The sequence below is a fragment of the Anguilla rostrata genome, chromosome 1, assembly GCF_018555375.3.
Source record: "Anguilla rostrata isolate EN2019 chromosome 1, ASM1855537v3, whole genome shotgun sequence".
Lineage (NCBI taxonomy): Eukaryota > Metazoa > Chordata > Actinopteri > Anguilliformes > Anguillidae > Anguilla > Anguilla rostrata.
In genome coordinates this window covers 57,174,276-57,191,143 of record NC_057933.1, presented here as the reverse complement: position 1 = coordinate 57,191,143, position 16,868 = coordinate 57,174,276, and the positions used below count along the sequence as shown (strand labels likewise).

At 43.4% G+C, this 16,868-nt stretch overlaps 1 protein-coding gene across 1 annotated transcript; it reads left to right on the top strand.

The window, feature by feature from the left end:
- The first annotated feature begins 438 nt into the window (after positions 1-438).
- capn7 (calpain 7) lies at positions 439-14,892 on the top strand. The gene is made up of 21 exons (XM_064344178.1): positions 439-884; positions 1,522-1,630; positions 2,551-2,708; positions 3,487-3,554; positions 3,850-4,056; positions 5,765-5,851; positions 6,084-6,210; positions 6,761-6,846; positions 7,148-7,241; positions 7,693-7,839; positions 8,452-8,558; positions 8,920-9,040; positions 9,277-9,421; positions 9,728-9,827; positions 10,134-10,269; positions 10,354-10,429; positions 10,855-11,000; positions 12,032-12,094; positions 12,211-12,341; positions 13,370-13,462; positions 14,130-14,892. The coding sequence occupies exons 1-21, from the start codon at positions 783-785 to the stop codon at positions 14,272-14,274; spliced, it is 2,448 nt and encodes an 815-aa protein (XP_064200248.1). The 5' UTR covers positions 439-782; the 3' UTR covers positions 14,275-14,892.
- The last annotated feature ends 1,976 nt before the right edge of the window (positions 14,893-16,868 follow it).

Sequence of the window (16,868 nt, the reverse complement as noted above, 5' to 3'; positions counted from 1 at the left end):
TCGATAACAGACTCTTTATGGGAACATCATGTCAGCACTTTAGGATTTTTTTCTTAAGCGTGAACACAACACCCATATAAAGTACTATCCTATAGGACTATGCAGAGAAGGCCCAGTAAAATCTAAACGGCAAACTGATAACGGACGTTTGTTTCTGTTGAGACAATACCGGTGTCGAAACCATTTTTGTTGATACAATGGTAGGCCTACTAAAATGACTGGCCGATGAAATGTGCCTCGCGAAATCAGTAAAACATTTTACGTGAGCAATATGCATCAAAGTACCGCAGGCGGTGTTTTTTCTCTCTCGTAGGGCTGCACTACGCCTGCAGATTGGTCAGGGGAATCCGCAATTCAGATACAAGAATAATATCACAGAGGAGCATTTCATGCGAGGAGAAAAGCCAGTACACACCTCTACCATAAGTGCAATGGAACACCCCGCCTCCCCCCGGACACGGAAGTAGAATGACGGAGTGTGTTGTGATTAAAGTTTGTAAGGTGGAGAAAATGGAGAATCTTAATATAAGGTGTTGACGGCTATCGTTAAACATTTGTTACATCGAAATCACAGCCATACACGCGAATACACTGGTATTTAACTTTTTTGTATCTAAGGTAATTATGTGATTTATGACCATCGCAGTGTTGTCATCGTCGACACGACGGAAGATAGCAGAAAATGGGACTCGTCTGTGTATGAGTGATTATAATCGCATTAATGACAGTGCCACATTACACTAGAAATATACATTACTATCGTCGCTGACAAAGTCGCTGACATGGATTGTGCGGTGCTGGAACAAGATGCCGTGAAATTTGCCAAATCCGCTGTCTTCTACGATCAAAAGGGAAAATATAATGAAGCTGTGTTTTATTACAAGGTAAGAGTTGTTCATGTTTTGCGTTGTAGTTAGTTAGACTAGCTGATTGACGTGTTCCGATAGAGCAAGTTAAACGGCTACTGTACTGGTTGGTTTCTTTCTCGACAAATTCCGAGTATAGTAGTATAGCTAATTTACAGCGACGGGCTTTTCACACTGTTCATAGTTAGCCCTGGATTAGGTGCAGTGTAGATAAGCCCTCTAGTCTTTTATCTACGTAGAACTCGCATCAAAATTTAAAGTTATCCAAATATAGTTGGTACCCACGTCATTGTGAACGGAGCATCTGTTTCAGAAAGTAACAGTAGTACGTAACGACCAAGCTGTGTGGGGAATTTCCAGATAAACGAGCGTCAGTAGTGTCATGGTGTGTGACGTTTACTTTTGCTGCGGTAACCCACGCATAGAAATGGGTATTCCAAATTATATGTATCTGAAGTACTGGTGTTAACACTAATCACAATTTCCGCTACATTACTTCAGCAGTTTATCCAGTAGTACAATTCTTATATCTTCAAAAGGAAAATGTAATGAGCGATATCAATGTTACTGTTAACCGACTAGTAATTGCACCATTATACTCGGGTATGGAAAACACAAAACTGACACTGCATGCATCTCTGATCTCTCTTCACAGGAAGCGGCCCAAGCGCTGATCTATGCCGGCATGGCGGGCTCTAAACTGGAGAATATCCAGGACAAAGTCAATGAGTATCTGGACAGAGTTGACGCTCTGCACACCGTAGGTCAGTCCAAACATTTAAACTATGGCACAAGCGTTTACTTCCACGGTTGTCTTTTTTTCATAAAAAAAACATTTCTGAATCAAAAATAAGTTGTTGGACAGAAATACTGTATGTGGGGTGACTGGGCTGTCCCCTGCTTCACCAGGCCTATCATTCTTCCATGACTTCATGGACTGCCTTCACCTTTAGCACAAAAGTGACATTTTGTTTACACATAGCTATGACTCATTTATCCAGGCTGCAGCAATAGGCTAGCATCTGGCCTATGTGTCTTTCTTTAGTTTCATTTAACTACAGGTTCTGGCCTTTATACGTATGCAAATAGTTTTTGTATTACTGGCTTATACACGTGTCACATTTGTACAAAAATACATCCAACCGCTCCTTGACATGATGTGTTTATGTTCCAGAGGTAAGTTAATTGACCAATTTGAATACATTTGAACTTCAAACTTGTAATGCTACATTCCCAGAGGGCAGGTCCAACTTGTTCCTAGAAATGCTTCTGAGCATTAGGAGAGACATTTTATATTTCAAACAGTGCAATGACATCATCATGCACGTCAGAAGGTTGCATGTTCACACCCCATATTGGACTGCTGTTGCTCTTACTTACCTGGATTTGCATCACTAAATATCCAGGCACATAAATTGACAGAAACGTATATAAAGGTCTCTGTAAATAAAATAAATAATAATTACTAATATTTGAAAAGTTAACAGAAACAGCTGGACTCCCTCTGACTGTATAGAAGTCAGGTGTCCTGACCTATTGTACATAGACACATTCTCGGCCTCATTAGACCAGTTTTTGTTTTTCCTCTCTTGTGTCTGCTGTCAGTCATACTGTTCACTTCCCTCTCAGGGGTCTGACACTTGTTCTTGTCATTGTGTTTTTTTGTTGTTGTTTTGTTTTCCAGTGCAGGCACAGAGCAGTGACCCCCTCAAATCCAAGCATCAATTGGATCTCGAAAGGGCTTATTTCCTAGTGACCCAGGCCTTTGAAGAGGATGAGAAAGGCAACAGTGACGAGGCAGTGGAGCTATACACACAAGCTGTGGAACTGTGCATTCAGGCGGTGGGTTACAGGCCCTATGTGCACATATCGCTTTACCTTGTAGCAGATTAAGCGCTTAGTCTGATCTGTTAACAGGAACTCTTTGTATATAGTTGTGTTTGTAAGAGTGTTAGTCACAGTATATATGCCACCCTGGAAGATGGTTTGGTGTTTATCTGTCTGCGGTCTAGATCTGGTTCATGTTATAGTGTGGGCTTAAAAAATAATTGTAGCATGTGATCACATATACAGATCACACTTAATGTGTGGTGCAAAAATGAATGGACTTTACTAAATATATTCCCAGTTGAATTATCAAAAAATATTATTCAGAATAATAATGTAACTCAACAGTATATGTGAGGTTTTCTATTTATCACAGACAGCTTGTAGAAAATCATTTTTTCTATAGAAATGGATTATGCTTTGTGTTTATATTACTGCTGGCTCAGAGCTGGCAGAGTACCGCCTTATATGGTGTTCAAACTGACCGCTGCGATTGGAGGAGACTTGCTGGCTGGCTAAGTGATCCATGTCCGGTTGCTCCTGAGGTCAGTAAGACCCCTTCCAGAGGGATCTGTAGCTGAACATGAACCACTGACATGCTCTGACCTCTGTGACTGTTGCTGTGTGCACTCTGTGAGAGTCCTTCATGGCTGGGTTCATAGAGATGAAGAGGAATCATGATTGGCATCCCGCTGATTGATAGGTTTGTAGCTGCAGTAACAGATTATCAAATTTGCTGTTGTCACCATATCCTGACCACCCTCTCTCTCCCCCCCCCCCCCTTTTCTTACAGTCTAATGAGACATCAGACCAAGGCCTACAGGGGAAATTGAAACAGCTGGCCCGCCAAGCTCTGGACCGGTACATCAAGTCTATGTGCACTTTGTATGCTCTGATTTGGAACAGGCATTGTAGTGAGGTAGAGCTAGTCAGTGTTTATGGCTCATTGCCCATTCATTTTCTAGTTACCCTTCCTGAAAGAGAACTGCAGAAATCCTTCTGAAACTGTTTGACGTTCAAGTGCAAGCTTCTTGAAAATAGAATGGGTATCCATTTCTTGCCTATTGGCTCTTTTCACTTTTAACTGATACCATTTACTCTTCCACTATTTAATTATGAATGTATTTATTTTATCTTTGACCTGCTTTCATTTTAGGGCTGAGGGGCTAAAGGCCTCCATGTCTAAAAGCACTCCACGGGAAAAAGCAGGACCCTCTGCACCCAAACCCAGTAACCCAGTGAGGCAGTACCTGCCCCTGGGCCCGGATTTCTCCCTGCAGGACCGGACGCAGCCTGTGAGGTCAGCCCAGTCCAGTGAGCCTCAGGGTCAGCGGTACACAGCCGAGGAGATCGAAGTGCTCAGGTGAATGAATGCTCACCTCTATACTGAAGAAGAGTGAAACGGTGTGTCTGTCTAGAATTGTATTCACAAATGTGTGTGGCATATACAGTTGAAGTCGGAAGTTTACATGCACTCAGGTTGAAGTCATTAAAACTCATTTTTAACCACTCCACAGATTTCATGTTAGCAAACCATAGTGTTGGCAAGTCAGTTAGGACATCTACTTCGTGCATGACACAAGTAATTTTTCCAACAGTTGTTTACAGACAGATTATTTCACTTTCAATTCACTATATCACAATTCCAGTGGGTCAGAAGTTTACATACACTAAGTTGACTGTGCCTTTAAACAGCTTGAAATTCAGAAATGATCATGGTTTGAAACTTCTGATAGGCTAGTTGACATTATTTGAGTCAATTGGAGGTGTACCTGTGGATGTATTTTAAGGCCTACCTTCAAACTCAGTGCCTGTTTGCTTGACACCATGGGAAAATCAAAAGAAATCAGCCAAGACCTCAGAAAGAAAATTCATCCTTGGGAGCAATTTCCAAACGCCTGAAGGTACCACGTTCATCTGTACAAACAATAGTATGCAAGTATAAACACCATGGGACCACGCAGCCGTCATACCGCTCCGGAAGGTTGTCTGTTTCCTAGAGATGAACGTGCTTTGGTGCGAAAAGTGCAAATCAATCCCAGAACAACAGCAAAGGACCTTGTGGAGATGCTGTAGGGAACAGGTACAAAACTATATCCACAGTAAAACGAGTTCTATATCGACATAACCTGAAAAGCTGCTCAGCAAGGAAGAAGCCACTTCTCCAAAACCACCATAAAAAAGCCAGACTACACATGGGGACAAAGCTATTACTTTTTGGAGAAATTTCCTTTGGTCTGATGAAACAAAAATTGAACTATTTTGCCATAATGACCATCATTATGTTTGGAGGAAAAATGGTGAGGCTTGCAAGCCGAAGTACACCATCCCAACCGTGAAGCACGGGGGTGGCAGCATCATGTTGTGGGGGTGCTTTGCTGCAGGAGGGGCTGGTGCACTTCATAAAATAGATGGCATCATGAGGAAGGAAAATTATGTGGATATATTGAAGCAAAATCTCAAGACATCAGCCAGGAAGTTAAAGCTTGGTCGCAAATGGCTCTTCCAGATGGACAATGACCCAAAGCATACTTCCAAAGTTGTGGCAAAATGGCTTAAAGACAACAAAGTCAAGGTATTGGAGTGGCCATCACAAAGTCCTGGCCTCAATCCAATCAAAAATCTGTAGGCAGAACTGAAAAAGTGTGTGCGAGCAAGGAGGCCTACAAACCTGACTCCGTTACACCAGTTCTGTCAGGAGGAATGGGCCAAAATTCCAGAAACGTATTGTGAGAACCTTGTGGAAGGCTACCCGAAACATTTGACCCAAGTTAAACAATTTAAAGGCAATGCTACCAAATCCTAACAGAGTGTATGTAAACGTCTGACCCACTGGGAATGTGATGAAATAAATAAAAGCTGAAATAAATCATTCTCTCTATTATTATTCTGACATTTCACATTCTTAAATAAAGTTGTGATCCTAGCTGACCTAAGACAGGGAATGTTTACTAGGATTAAATGTCAGGAATTGTGAAAAACTGAGTTTAAATGGATTTGGCTAAGGTGTATGTAATTTTTTGACTTCAACTGTATGTACACACATACATTCTTTCCTTTCATTTTAACAGGAGTACTTCCAGGATCAATGGGATTGAATACGTGCCGTTCATGAGTGTTGACCTGAAGGAGCGTTTTGCATTTCCCGTTCCATTCACGTAATTTCTGCCTATTTTTTTTCCATTAATACAAACTGTTGTGCTTTATACCACTATACCATTGTGTAATTGTAATTGTAATGGAAAAAATAAGTGTCTTGTCAAATGGGATTGGACTGTGGCTTCTTATCATAGTCTGACAGCATTATATCAAATGGTTTGAAAACACAGATTGAAATCTTGTGAAAATTTTGATTGATTAGGTTATTTTGTGCTTGCTCCTGCATCTCAGAGACAAGCGTGGCAACCTGGCCCTGTCCCCCAAACAGAAAGCCATCTTCTCGCGTTGGGTTCGGCCTGACGATATCTGCAACAGCCCCACAATGATTTTCACTGTGTCCAGCTTCAGCATCAAACAAGTGAGTCATACCTGCCCCGTCTAGATAGAAAGAGGGAGGACTAGTCCCCACTTAGATAGTACTGGGATAGGTTCAGATGAGGCTTGGTGGTAGGCAGGGTTGGGATAAATCCTCGCCGACTAGAGCAATGCCAGATGCTGCACTTCATAGCTGAGCTGAATCAGTTTTCCCCAGATAATGCGGGGGAGGGAGGCCTTCATTGCAGCACAGCTGTTGTGATGTCGTGATACAGCCACTAGACGGAGCCCGGAGCTGCACTCGTTAATGACACATTAGTCACTTTCAGGCTATGTGTCCAGTGATGTGTTCAGGCTTTCCTGATAATACAGATAACAGATTTATCACAACAGAACATTGATTTTCTTTCCCTCGCTTTATTTCATTTGGAATCATTTATTATCATTTATAATTTATGCCCTTGTCAACACTGCATCACCTGCTTTCACACAGAGAGCAGAATAATGATACCTGTTCATGTTGGACAAAAAAATAATTTTTTCTTGATTATCCGTCAAATCTAGAGTGAGGTTTCTGGTTTTATTTTCTCCAGACGGTTGTGTCAGACTGCTCGTTTGTCGCATCTTTAGCCATCAGTGCAGCGTATGAGAGACGCTACAGCAAGAAATTAATAACCAGGTAAACCTCCTCCCTTCAATCATGGAGCCTCTGCTCCCTCTTTAATGCCACTTCGATCACACTAACACAAAATCTTATTAGAACCACTCCTAGGTTTCTGGAGCACTTCCAATTCATTCATTCACGAGCTCAATGGACACCTGTCCAGGCTGACATACAATATTATGAATACATTTTAAAATTTTACCATTGCACCCTGCACCACTGTTCCCTTTTTCAGATTTTGTGCAGATGTGAGAATAGTCCAGGTCAGATAACTGTAGAAATGACACACTCTGTTTTTGTGACTTTGTCATTTCAGCATCATCTATCCGCAGAACAGGAAAGGAGAGCCAGAATACAACCCCTGCGGGAAATACATGGTCAAGCTGCACATTAATGGCGTCCCCAGGAAGGTATATGAGAGGGCTGTATGCAGAGCATTATGGGAAGGCTCACAGCTCTGCCACCACTGTTTGAAGAACAGTGCATACCTGTGTGCGACCGATCCAATATATTGGCTTTAATCCACTTTAATCCACCAAATATTGCTGTGAGGTCATGCTTTCACTGATAAAGACATGTACTTATAGCACCCTATAAACACAATATCACCAAAAAAAATGCATTATTGATAAAGGAATTATGGGATGTCCAGTCTTATTTAATTGCATTCAATACAAATATGCTTCACTGTGGTTGTGATAGGATGGTGTAGTGTAGTGTAGTTCTTTCTTATAATGCTAACCCATTCAAAATTAGACAGACACTGTGTAAACCTCCTTTGCACAATATAAAACTGACAGCCAGTGCCAATGTAGAGGCTAGTGTACACTGGGTAAAGAATGCACTTTTCCACACTGGCAGGTGATCATCGATGACTACTTGCCTGTGGACCGCAACGGAGAGCTGCTGTGCTCCTACTCCAGCAACCGGAACGAGCTATGGGTGTCGCTCATTGAGAAGGCTTACATGAAGGTGATGGGAGGGTACGACTTCCCCGGCTCCAACTCGGTGAGTGTTCCCTCCGCTCTGCAAAGTGAGTGAAGAGCTGTATTCCAGTCCAGTGGGGGCTGTAGCCTAGACTTAAAGAGAGCCCGTCCTATTTTCTAAAACGAGGATGAGGTGCTCTTTAAGCATGTTTTTGTTTATTCGGCCTACTACAGTACTAATTCTGGGGTTAAATGTGACACTCCCTGTGTAACTTTGGGCAATCCACCAGTATCCACTTGTCTTATATTGCTACAAGCCATAGCAGGAGACTGCACGTTCAGAATTTTTTTTTTTGTTGGCAGGATTGACATCTAAGTAATCTCAGATTGTCCTATTATCAGTGTCTGAACCGTTTGTCCTATGAAAGGTACGGATTCATAGGAAGCCTCTGATTGGGTGGAAACTTGAATCTGCTCCTCGTTGCTGTGATTCAGCTGTTGGTTGATACGGAGCTCTGAAATCCAGGGGTGGGGTTAAGAGGGGGTATAACAGGGGAAGCTTACCCAGGCACTAGCAGATCCAGCGCTTTCTCACATATTTTCCCTGCATTTCCCTTCCCTCGTTGCAGAGTATGGGCATTCTCTTCAGTGATCTTGAGCTTTCCTGTGTATTTTGTTTTTCCCGCTTGGGTAGAATATTGATCTGCACGCTCTCACCGGCTGGATTCCGGAACGCATCGCTATGCACTCAGACAATCAGTCCTTCAACAAGGATGACACCTTCCGCATGCTCTACCAGAGGTATGGCCTTGTCTTGTGTTTGTGATACCATCCACAGCAAACCACTACCTTCCAAAAATAGGAACTGCACTGGGCCACTCCACCTACTACACACAGGTACCCCCACCCAAATGATCTGCATGATTAAGGAAATAAAGCTCCTGGCATTAAATCAGTGAAACTGTTTCCCTATTTCTGTAATGATATTTTCATTAGTTTCCCACTTAATTTATAGGGTGCTTGTATCAGCCACCATTGCCCCTACATCAAAATACATTCAAACATGCAAATTCATAAAGAAAAAAAGCTCAGCCAGCCTAGTTTTGGATCAGTTATAGCCTGCACCTATGTGGTTAGCTGCTGCATTGTCTTCACCCCACAGGTTTCACAAGGGCCATGTCCTAATCACCACGGCGACTGGGGTGATGACAGATGAGGAGGGCGAGCGGTGGGGCCTGGTGCCAACACATGCCTACGCCGTGCTGGACATCAGGGAGTACAAGGTGAAGGGATATGGAAATGATAGCTGAATTTCTGCACAGTGATCCAAAATGGCCGTTTGTCTCTCCACTTTTTTTCCATGTGTTACTTGCAATTAGACAACAGATTGTATTACATGACTCCCTGCTAGGACCCCATTACATAGAGAATAGAGGACTGAATTCACACTTTGGCCACCCTTCCTGTGGCTGGACGCAGCGCGTACTCACTGGTCAGTCCTGTTCCGTTTGTGCGTCAGGGCAAACGCTTCCTCCAGCTGAAAAACCCCTGGAGCCACCTGAGGTGGAAGGGGCGCTTCAGTGAGCGGGATGAGAAGAGCTGGACCCCCGAGCTGCTCAAATACCTCAACTTTGACCCCAAGACCGCACAGAAATTTGACAACGGTAGGTCAACTCTTTCTAACTTTAGGTTCTCATGATAGGGGTGAGCCTAACCTTGTGCTACAAATGACTGAATGGCTAGTGGCAAGTGTAAAGGTTTACAATAAAGCTAAATCTTTAGTGCATTTAAGCTCTATGTGTGTGTCTGTATGTACAATACAATGTGTCGCATACATGTGTCCGTATGTGCTTCTTTCTGTCCGTGTATCCAAGTGTTTGTGTGCATGTGCATGGGTGAGAACATGCGTGAGAATTTGTGTGCTTATGCGTGTTGATCAAATATCCCATCTGACTGGCTGTGTGTTCCAGGCGTCTTCTGGATCACCTGGGAAGACCTTTGTCAGTACTACGATGTTGTCTACTTGAGCTGGAGTCCTGCCCTGTTCAAGGAGTCTTCCTGCATCCACAGGTTTGTCACTGGCATATGCCTTCATAAAGATGTTTTATTATCTAGGATGAAGGGGGCTGGTAGCCTTCTGTGCATGTGGATGTGGGTCTGATTCACTCCAGATGCGCTTTATATTATATTGATGCAAATTTGGATTAGTCTCTGCCTCAGGGGGTTTATAACTGCAACTCAGTTTGCCTAAAATGCCGGGTTGTCTGACTGTTACCAGTTACTGCTGGTTTATAATGGACCTCTGCATCCTCAATGGTTGTTGTACTGACACGTGCCTTTTAGAAGAAATGGTGTCTTTGCTCTTGTCCACTGCAGCAGCTGGGATGGAAAGCAGGGACCCGTGAAGGATGCCTACAGCCTAGCCAACAACCCTCAGTACAAACTGGAGGTTCAGTGCCCACAAGGGGGCGCTGCAGTCTGGGTGCTACTCACTCGGCACATCACAGACAAGGTGCAGTACTGACTACTGACAATCCCTAGCAATGCAGACTGCTGCTAATATGTGCTAATATTTTTTGTTGCTTTCACTGTTAAGGACGACTTTGCACAAAACCGGGAATTTATCACCTTAGTTGTGTACAAGACAGATGGGAAGAAGGTTTACTATCCCAGTGAGTATCTTCTGAAACAGAATGATTATGATTATAGTGTAAACCCCATGTTAGATTGGATTGTCCTGCCATTTCCTTAGTTTATGTGCTTTACCATCAGTACCCATAAATATCAGAGCTCCACCTTCTCATTGCCTGTACCTCCTCATTGCATGCAGCTGTTGGAGCTCCACTCATTAGATGACTAAGACTAGCCGCCTACAACAGGACTTAATTACCCTGCTAGCCCAAATCTTTGAGCTCCTTTAATGCCAGAGTTTACTGGAGTTTATTTTTCTGCCCATGACTCTGTACAGACAGTATGAATAATCTTTTGGTTTTGTGCGTGTGCGTGTGCGTGTGCGTGTGCGTGTGCGTGTGTGTGTGTGTGTTGTGTGTGTGTGTGTGTATGTGTACGCTATGTGTGTGCCCATGTTACCTCTCAGCTGAACCTCCTCCCTTTATTGACGGGATTCGGATCAATAGTCCGCACTACCTGACTAAGATGAAGCTGACCAGTGGAGGGACCCACACCTTCACCCTGGTGGTCTCTCAGTATGAGAAGCAGAACACAATCAACTACACGCTGAGGGTAAGGCTTGCCACTCAGACAGCCTGCTCATTTGCCATCGCCAGTACTGAGCAGGGGTCACACAAGTCCACTGAGATAGCATTATTAATGCTGTTATAATAGCTTATAACAGCATTAATAATGCTGACAGTAAAAATGGAGAACATTTATAAAGCACTTTTCATGATCTGAGAGTACTTTACAGTGAAGGGGAAGGTCAGCACACCCTGCCTGGGTGAGACATTTTGTTTTGTGCCAGAATTCTCACTACGCATCAGGTGAGGTGCAGAGGGAGGCAGACATTAAACCCTTTCTTCACCATGGCTGTGCCTTGGGCCTGCCTGAGAATGAATGGGTGCATTAATGAATAGTGCAGTAATTAGCATTGACCGCCTCCAGCACACAGAATGCTGGCTCACCGCAACAGAAGTCTGAGGGAGAAGAAAGCAGAGAGAAGCGAAAGGGTGTTTGGCTGCAGAGCAAAAAGGGGATGTGAAACTGCATGGCTCAGGCATTATGGCAACTCTTCTACATTATTTCTGCTGTTTTAACGTGGGCTCAGGGATATGCTTATTTATAAACCATGGTCTCTGTCTCCCTGAAGCGTGGACACTGTGGAGGTGCTGCTATTTCATTAGCAGTGGCACAAAGCGTGTTTACCCTTGTCTGAAGAGAAGGCGACACAAAGGCCGTTCTCCTGTTTGGGGTAGTGCTGCTGAATGGAGGTTTTGTAATTAATACTGCTGTAGAACTGAACACTTTTCACATTTTTGGCAGTAAAAAAAATGACCAGAAATGTTACGAAAAAGAAACACAAAAATGATTGCAGCCCTTAATGAAGCATTACCCCATTAAAACGGGTTCCTAACCCTGGCCCTGGGGTCCTCTTCTGCATGCCCGACCAAGGCTGGGAACGTCTGCTTTAAAAGATCCAGTCCATTGTTGAATTAGGACTGTGCCACAGTATCTCCAAACTCTCCAAAGTCGTTTTTACAGACGTTCAAGATACATCTGCAGAAGTAGCTCAAAACTAAAATTTTTATTTTCAACAGGTGTACTCTGGATGCAAGTTTAATTTCTCCAAGATCCCAACACCCTTCACTCATTCAAAGAGGGTAAGGTCTCAGTCACCCTAGGTAATATGTTTCTGTAGAAAATTTGATTATTGCCAAGTAACCAGCCTGTGGCCATGCTGTGTTTAGTATAGGCTTCATTCCCTGTCTCCTTACAGATAAACGGGCAATGGAAAGGAGCTAGTGCTGGGGGGTGTGGGAACTACAAAGAGTCTTACAAACACAACCCCATCTACCAGTTCAACCTGGAGAAAGCAGGGCCTCTGCTGATTGAGCTGAGAGGGTCCAGGTGAGAACAGTCACAGTACCACTCCTCACCAATGGAACAAGTGTATAGCTTTACATTACATTACATTATAGGCATTTAGCAGATGCTCTTTTCCAGAGCGTGTTACACCACATTTTACAGTACATAGCATTTACGTAGCATCCATTTATGCAGCTGGATATATACTGAAGCAATGCAGGTTAAGTACCTTGCTCAAGGGTACAATGGCAGTGTCTTACTTGGGAATCAAACTAGCTCCTTACCCATTATACTACACTGCCGCCATGCTATGACGTCTCCTTGCATTTTGTGCCCTCCGATCAGTATGGTTGCCTCTCTGCACTTCTTGATAATTATGGATTTGCGAGGCACACTTGTCAGTCTGGTGGAGTGGTGTGGTCACTAAGGGATACAGTGACCCTTTGATCATCGCAGACATCAGACATTGCTGGGGATGGTGGGCTTCTATGACCTTTTTATGGATAGGTCACAATGTGCCTTGTACAGACTTCAGAGAGGGCACTCCTGCTGGTGTGTGGAGTGCAGTTTGATGTGTCTCACATTGGGATGTTCAGACAGGTGCAAACCTGCTGTAAAAGCACATGGAACCACCGGACAGTCTCTGAAATACATGCAGACATTTTTTATCAATCACCCCCTCTCCCAAAGCATTTGACTTTGGTGTGATATTGGCTGTTAATGATGTCTGTCAGCTGATAGGACAGCACCTGTATGGTCCTGTAGAGGGCGCTGATGCTATTGAATTTAGACACTAAATATCATGGTTAATATTCCTGTCTGTTCTGTGTAGATTTAATTTCGTATTACTAGTTAAGGCCCTTTTTCCATTCTGTATAGCATTATTGTAGCCACCCACGCAGTCATGCTTTTTGGGACCAGACTGACTAACTCACTCCCAAAATGGCTGTACCTGACCACAGAAAGTAGCTTTTAGGGTTTCTTGTCTCTGGTATGCAGTTCAGTACATTGCAGTGTACTGCAAATCCAGCATGTGGCTAAATATGTGTGCTCTGTTTCCCTCTCCTCAGGCAGTACAGTGTTGGGTTTGAGGTCCTGACCGTGTCCACTGTGGGAGACCCAGGACCCGCTGGCTTCCAGAGGAAAAGCAGTGGAGATTATCGGTAACGTTTCTGAGGGAAAGGTCAGGGTATTGGGGGAGGAGGAAAGTGGAGCTGGGAAAGGACACGATGGTGTAATGGCTCCCCTTTTCCAAGTCCCCTGTCTGCCAGTGACAAAGCGAGAAAGGTGAAGTTAGCTGATGGGCAATGGATCCTAGCAGCACAAACACACCCATTACTATTATCACCATATCCCTGGTTTGAGCCATCAGTGAAGGGTATTCACCATCTCTGATCAACAGTTTCAGTATTTATTCAAATGGACATTCCACGGTCAAAAATTTCACATTTCGAGGGAAATTGGAGGGTGTGTAATATCTATTGTGTATCTGTTCATAAGGAGTAATTCTGGTCATTCTGGCTGATAATCATTTACTCATGCTATTCGTAGGAGTAAGGAGTTTGCCCCTGTCCTAAATCTCAAGTCAGTAAACTGGGGCTGAACTTGAGAAGAGAACTTCTTTCCAGTCAGGTCACACTCATGCAGTTATATTTGCTTCCAGGTTAATGTAGTCAGTACCTTTATTTTTGTCCTGAGATACATCAAGGGTTTGAAGTGTAATTATCCCAATCTCATCATAGTTTTTTAGCTTTGTCTTGACCAGGTAAGTGTTGACTATGTTATGGTCCCTTCAGTATGGAATAACGTTTCTCTCTCTCCCTGATCCAGGTGTGGTTTCTGTTACATGGAGGCTGACCATGTTCCGGCTGGCGTTTACAACGTCATTCCTACCACGTTCCTGCCCAAGCAGGAGGGTCCGTTCTTTTTAGACTTCAGCAGCGCTTCGCCCCTCCGAGTGTCCCAACTCCAGTGAGGGGTGCCCTTGTCCTCAGGATGCCCCAGCTGGCCGAGGCGGTACCCAATACCTGAAGGTCAATGCATGGCCTCCCCTCGTCAGCCTGTGCAGGACACACGGGCTATAGGACACACTCGCTTGGCATGGTGGAGTCAAGCATTTCACTGGACAGAGCAGCGGATTTTATTAAACCAAAAAAAAAAAGATTCAGGACAATAGAACTTCCTATGCGGCTGTTGGACGGAGAGAAAATCATTTGTCTTGCCATATATGGTATGATTATACCCCCTTCATAATGTGCTATTTTCATTGATTTTACTGGTTCCACCAGCATGACAACTATGTTCCCTGACTTCATTCAAATTAATTAAATAGTGTTCATTCACATTTAGTCTAGTGTACCAGAGGCTTAGAGCCTTTCCAGTGCTTATCAGAGGCTACCACAGTGTGAGGATAAATTGATTCCACTGTAACAAATGAAGTGATATAAAGGGAAGCATTCAAAACTGGCTGTGCTAGCTTTTCTCAGGAGACAGAAACAAACACAGGGAGCTGTTTCTTGAAGACAATGTCTGCTTTTGCTCAGTGGCTTAAATACTGCACTTATTTGCCCAATGTATAAACATGCATACATTATTTTTTTGGTGTGGGCTGATTTTCTGTGGCTTTTCACTGTAATGTGCTGCACACAAAAAGTCTTCTCAAAACAACCATAGATTCAGCTGTCTCACCGAGGCATTGTGGGACAATGGTGGTGCTAGGATAAACAGGATTGACTCGTGGTCAAAGGGAGAGTGAAATAAAATTTGTCCGTTTTCAGTGACTGTAATAACTTGACAGCTTGAAATCCTATATTTTCCTTATTTTCCTTTCTTATATAGATTATGTGCACCTACATGCATTACTCTATGAAACTGTTCATAGGCGGTGGTTTTAGGTTTTGTACAAGCTGTCTGTTATTCACTGGGATGAAGTTATTTCAATCGAACATCCTTCTACGAGTATTTGAACATGCTGCTCATCACAGTTTAAGGTTGTAATACTGTTTTCTCCAGGAGTTGGTTTGCCTTGTGGGCTTCTGGTTTTAATAGCAGTTGTATTCATTTACAGATCTCAAATAATGTAATCTCATTGTGATTTGATAGGAATCTATCACTGTTGCTTCCATTTCAGGGGAAAATGCAGTAAATGCATGTTACTGTGGATAAAAGTGGATGTGTCTAAGCGGAGCGAGACATTAGAGCTTTAATGCAGTTCTGTAATGAGCCGTGGTTGGCTGCTTGAGCAGCAGACATTGAAGGAAGTACAGTGCCATGTCTGAGACATTAAAAGATTATTTTTGGGCTAGGACGGTTCTGGTTAAAAGTGCACCTTTTTTTTTTTTTAAAAAAAGGAGGTAATTTTGTTAAATAGGTAATAAACTGTACTGCCCTACTAGAGTGATGCTAAAATGTTCAGCAGACCGAAAATGGGGCACTGGTGCTGCCATGTTGATGGCCTAGTTTCGCTGTTTGAAAACAGCTGCAATCAGCAAAACATTTCAGCTGTAATTGAAGTCATGGGGTGGAGCAAGAACAAAGGCTGCTAAAGTTAGGAGTGGAAGAGGAAAACCATTCCTTTGGGAGGGATTTATAAACGGAGAGATGGCACAGTTTTGAGTCTGCACGCACTGGCTCAGGAGGCCCATGTGGGCTGGAGACAGCCTGTTATTGGTCCTGAGAGGATGGGTATATGGAGCTCGCTTTTTCAGGTCGTCTGCTAATGCTAATGTCCACTCCTCAGGCGGACACTGGGAGGAAGGAAAGGGGGGTGGGGCAGCAACTAGGATGGGGTGCGGATACGCAGCACATTGTGGTGAGAACAGCCGTTGTCTGCAATTGCAGTGCACTTACAGACAATCAGCCCTTTGTGCTCTTTATAAAAATGTACAGACCCCTATGAAGCTGAGGTGAATAAGACCCAATTAAATGGAGAAAGTGCTGCACTTCACCTGTGGAAAAGACCTGTGGCACATTTCCTGATTTCTGCTTTTTCTCTACCACCCATAGTGTCTCCATCGACCACTGGCACAGGATTTTTCAGAAGGTATTGACCTTCATTGCATTTACCATCACCGGTAACATCAGCTGGGACATAGGCAACAGTTTTTAGTTGTGTTGTTCACCATGTGCATGCATACATGTACAGCACCGGAGCAAAGAGAAGGGATAAATGGCTAGTGATAAGATTTACAATATTTTCTGTTATATAGATGGTCAAAAGGATGAGTGGCTCAGCTGGTCCCACAACCTGAACATTTCTGGGTCCATTCTCATCCTTGTACTCTGGCCTAACTTCACTTCAGCTCTAGAAAAACAAACCCAATGACCAATCACATTCCTCCTGGTCAGTGTTATACTCACTGAGTCCATGAACATCCTGTTACATACCTTCAGCCATCCATTTAATTAATTATAAGGAAATAAAGATTCAAAAGCAAGGTGTGGGGAAAATAGTATATGTATGTAATATCTGACTGACTGTTGGAAATACTATCATGTATGCATGCTTAGTTTTATTTAAATGTCATGAAATTGCACTGAATTTGCGTGAGATATAGAATTTGCAATGCT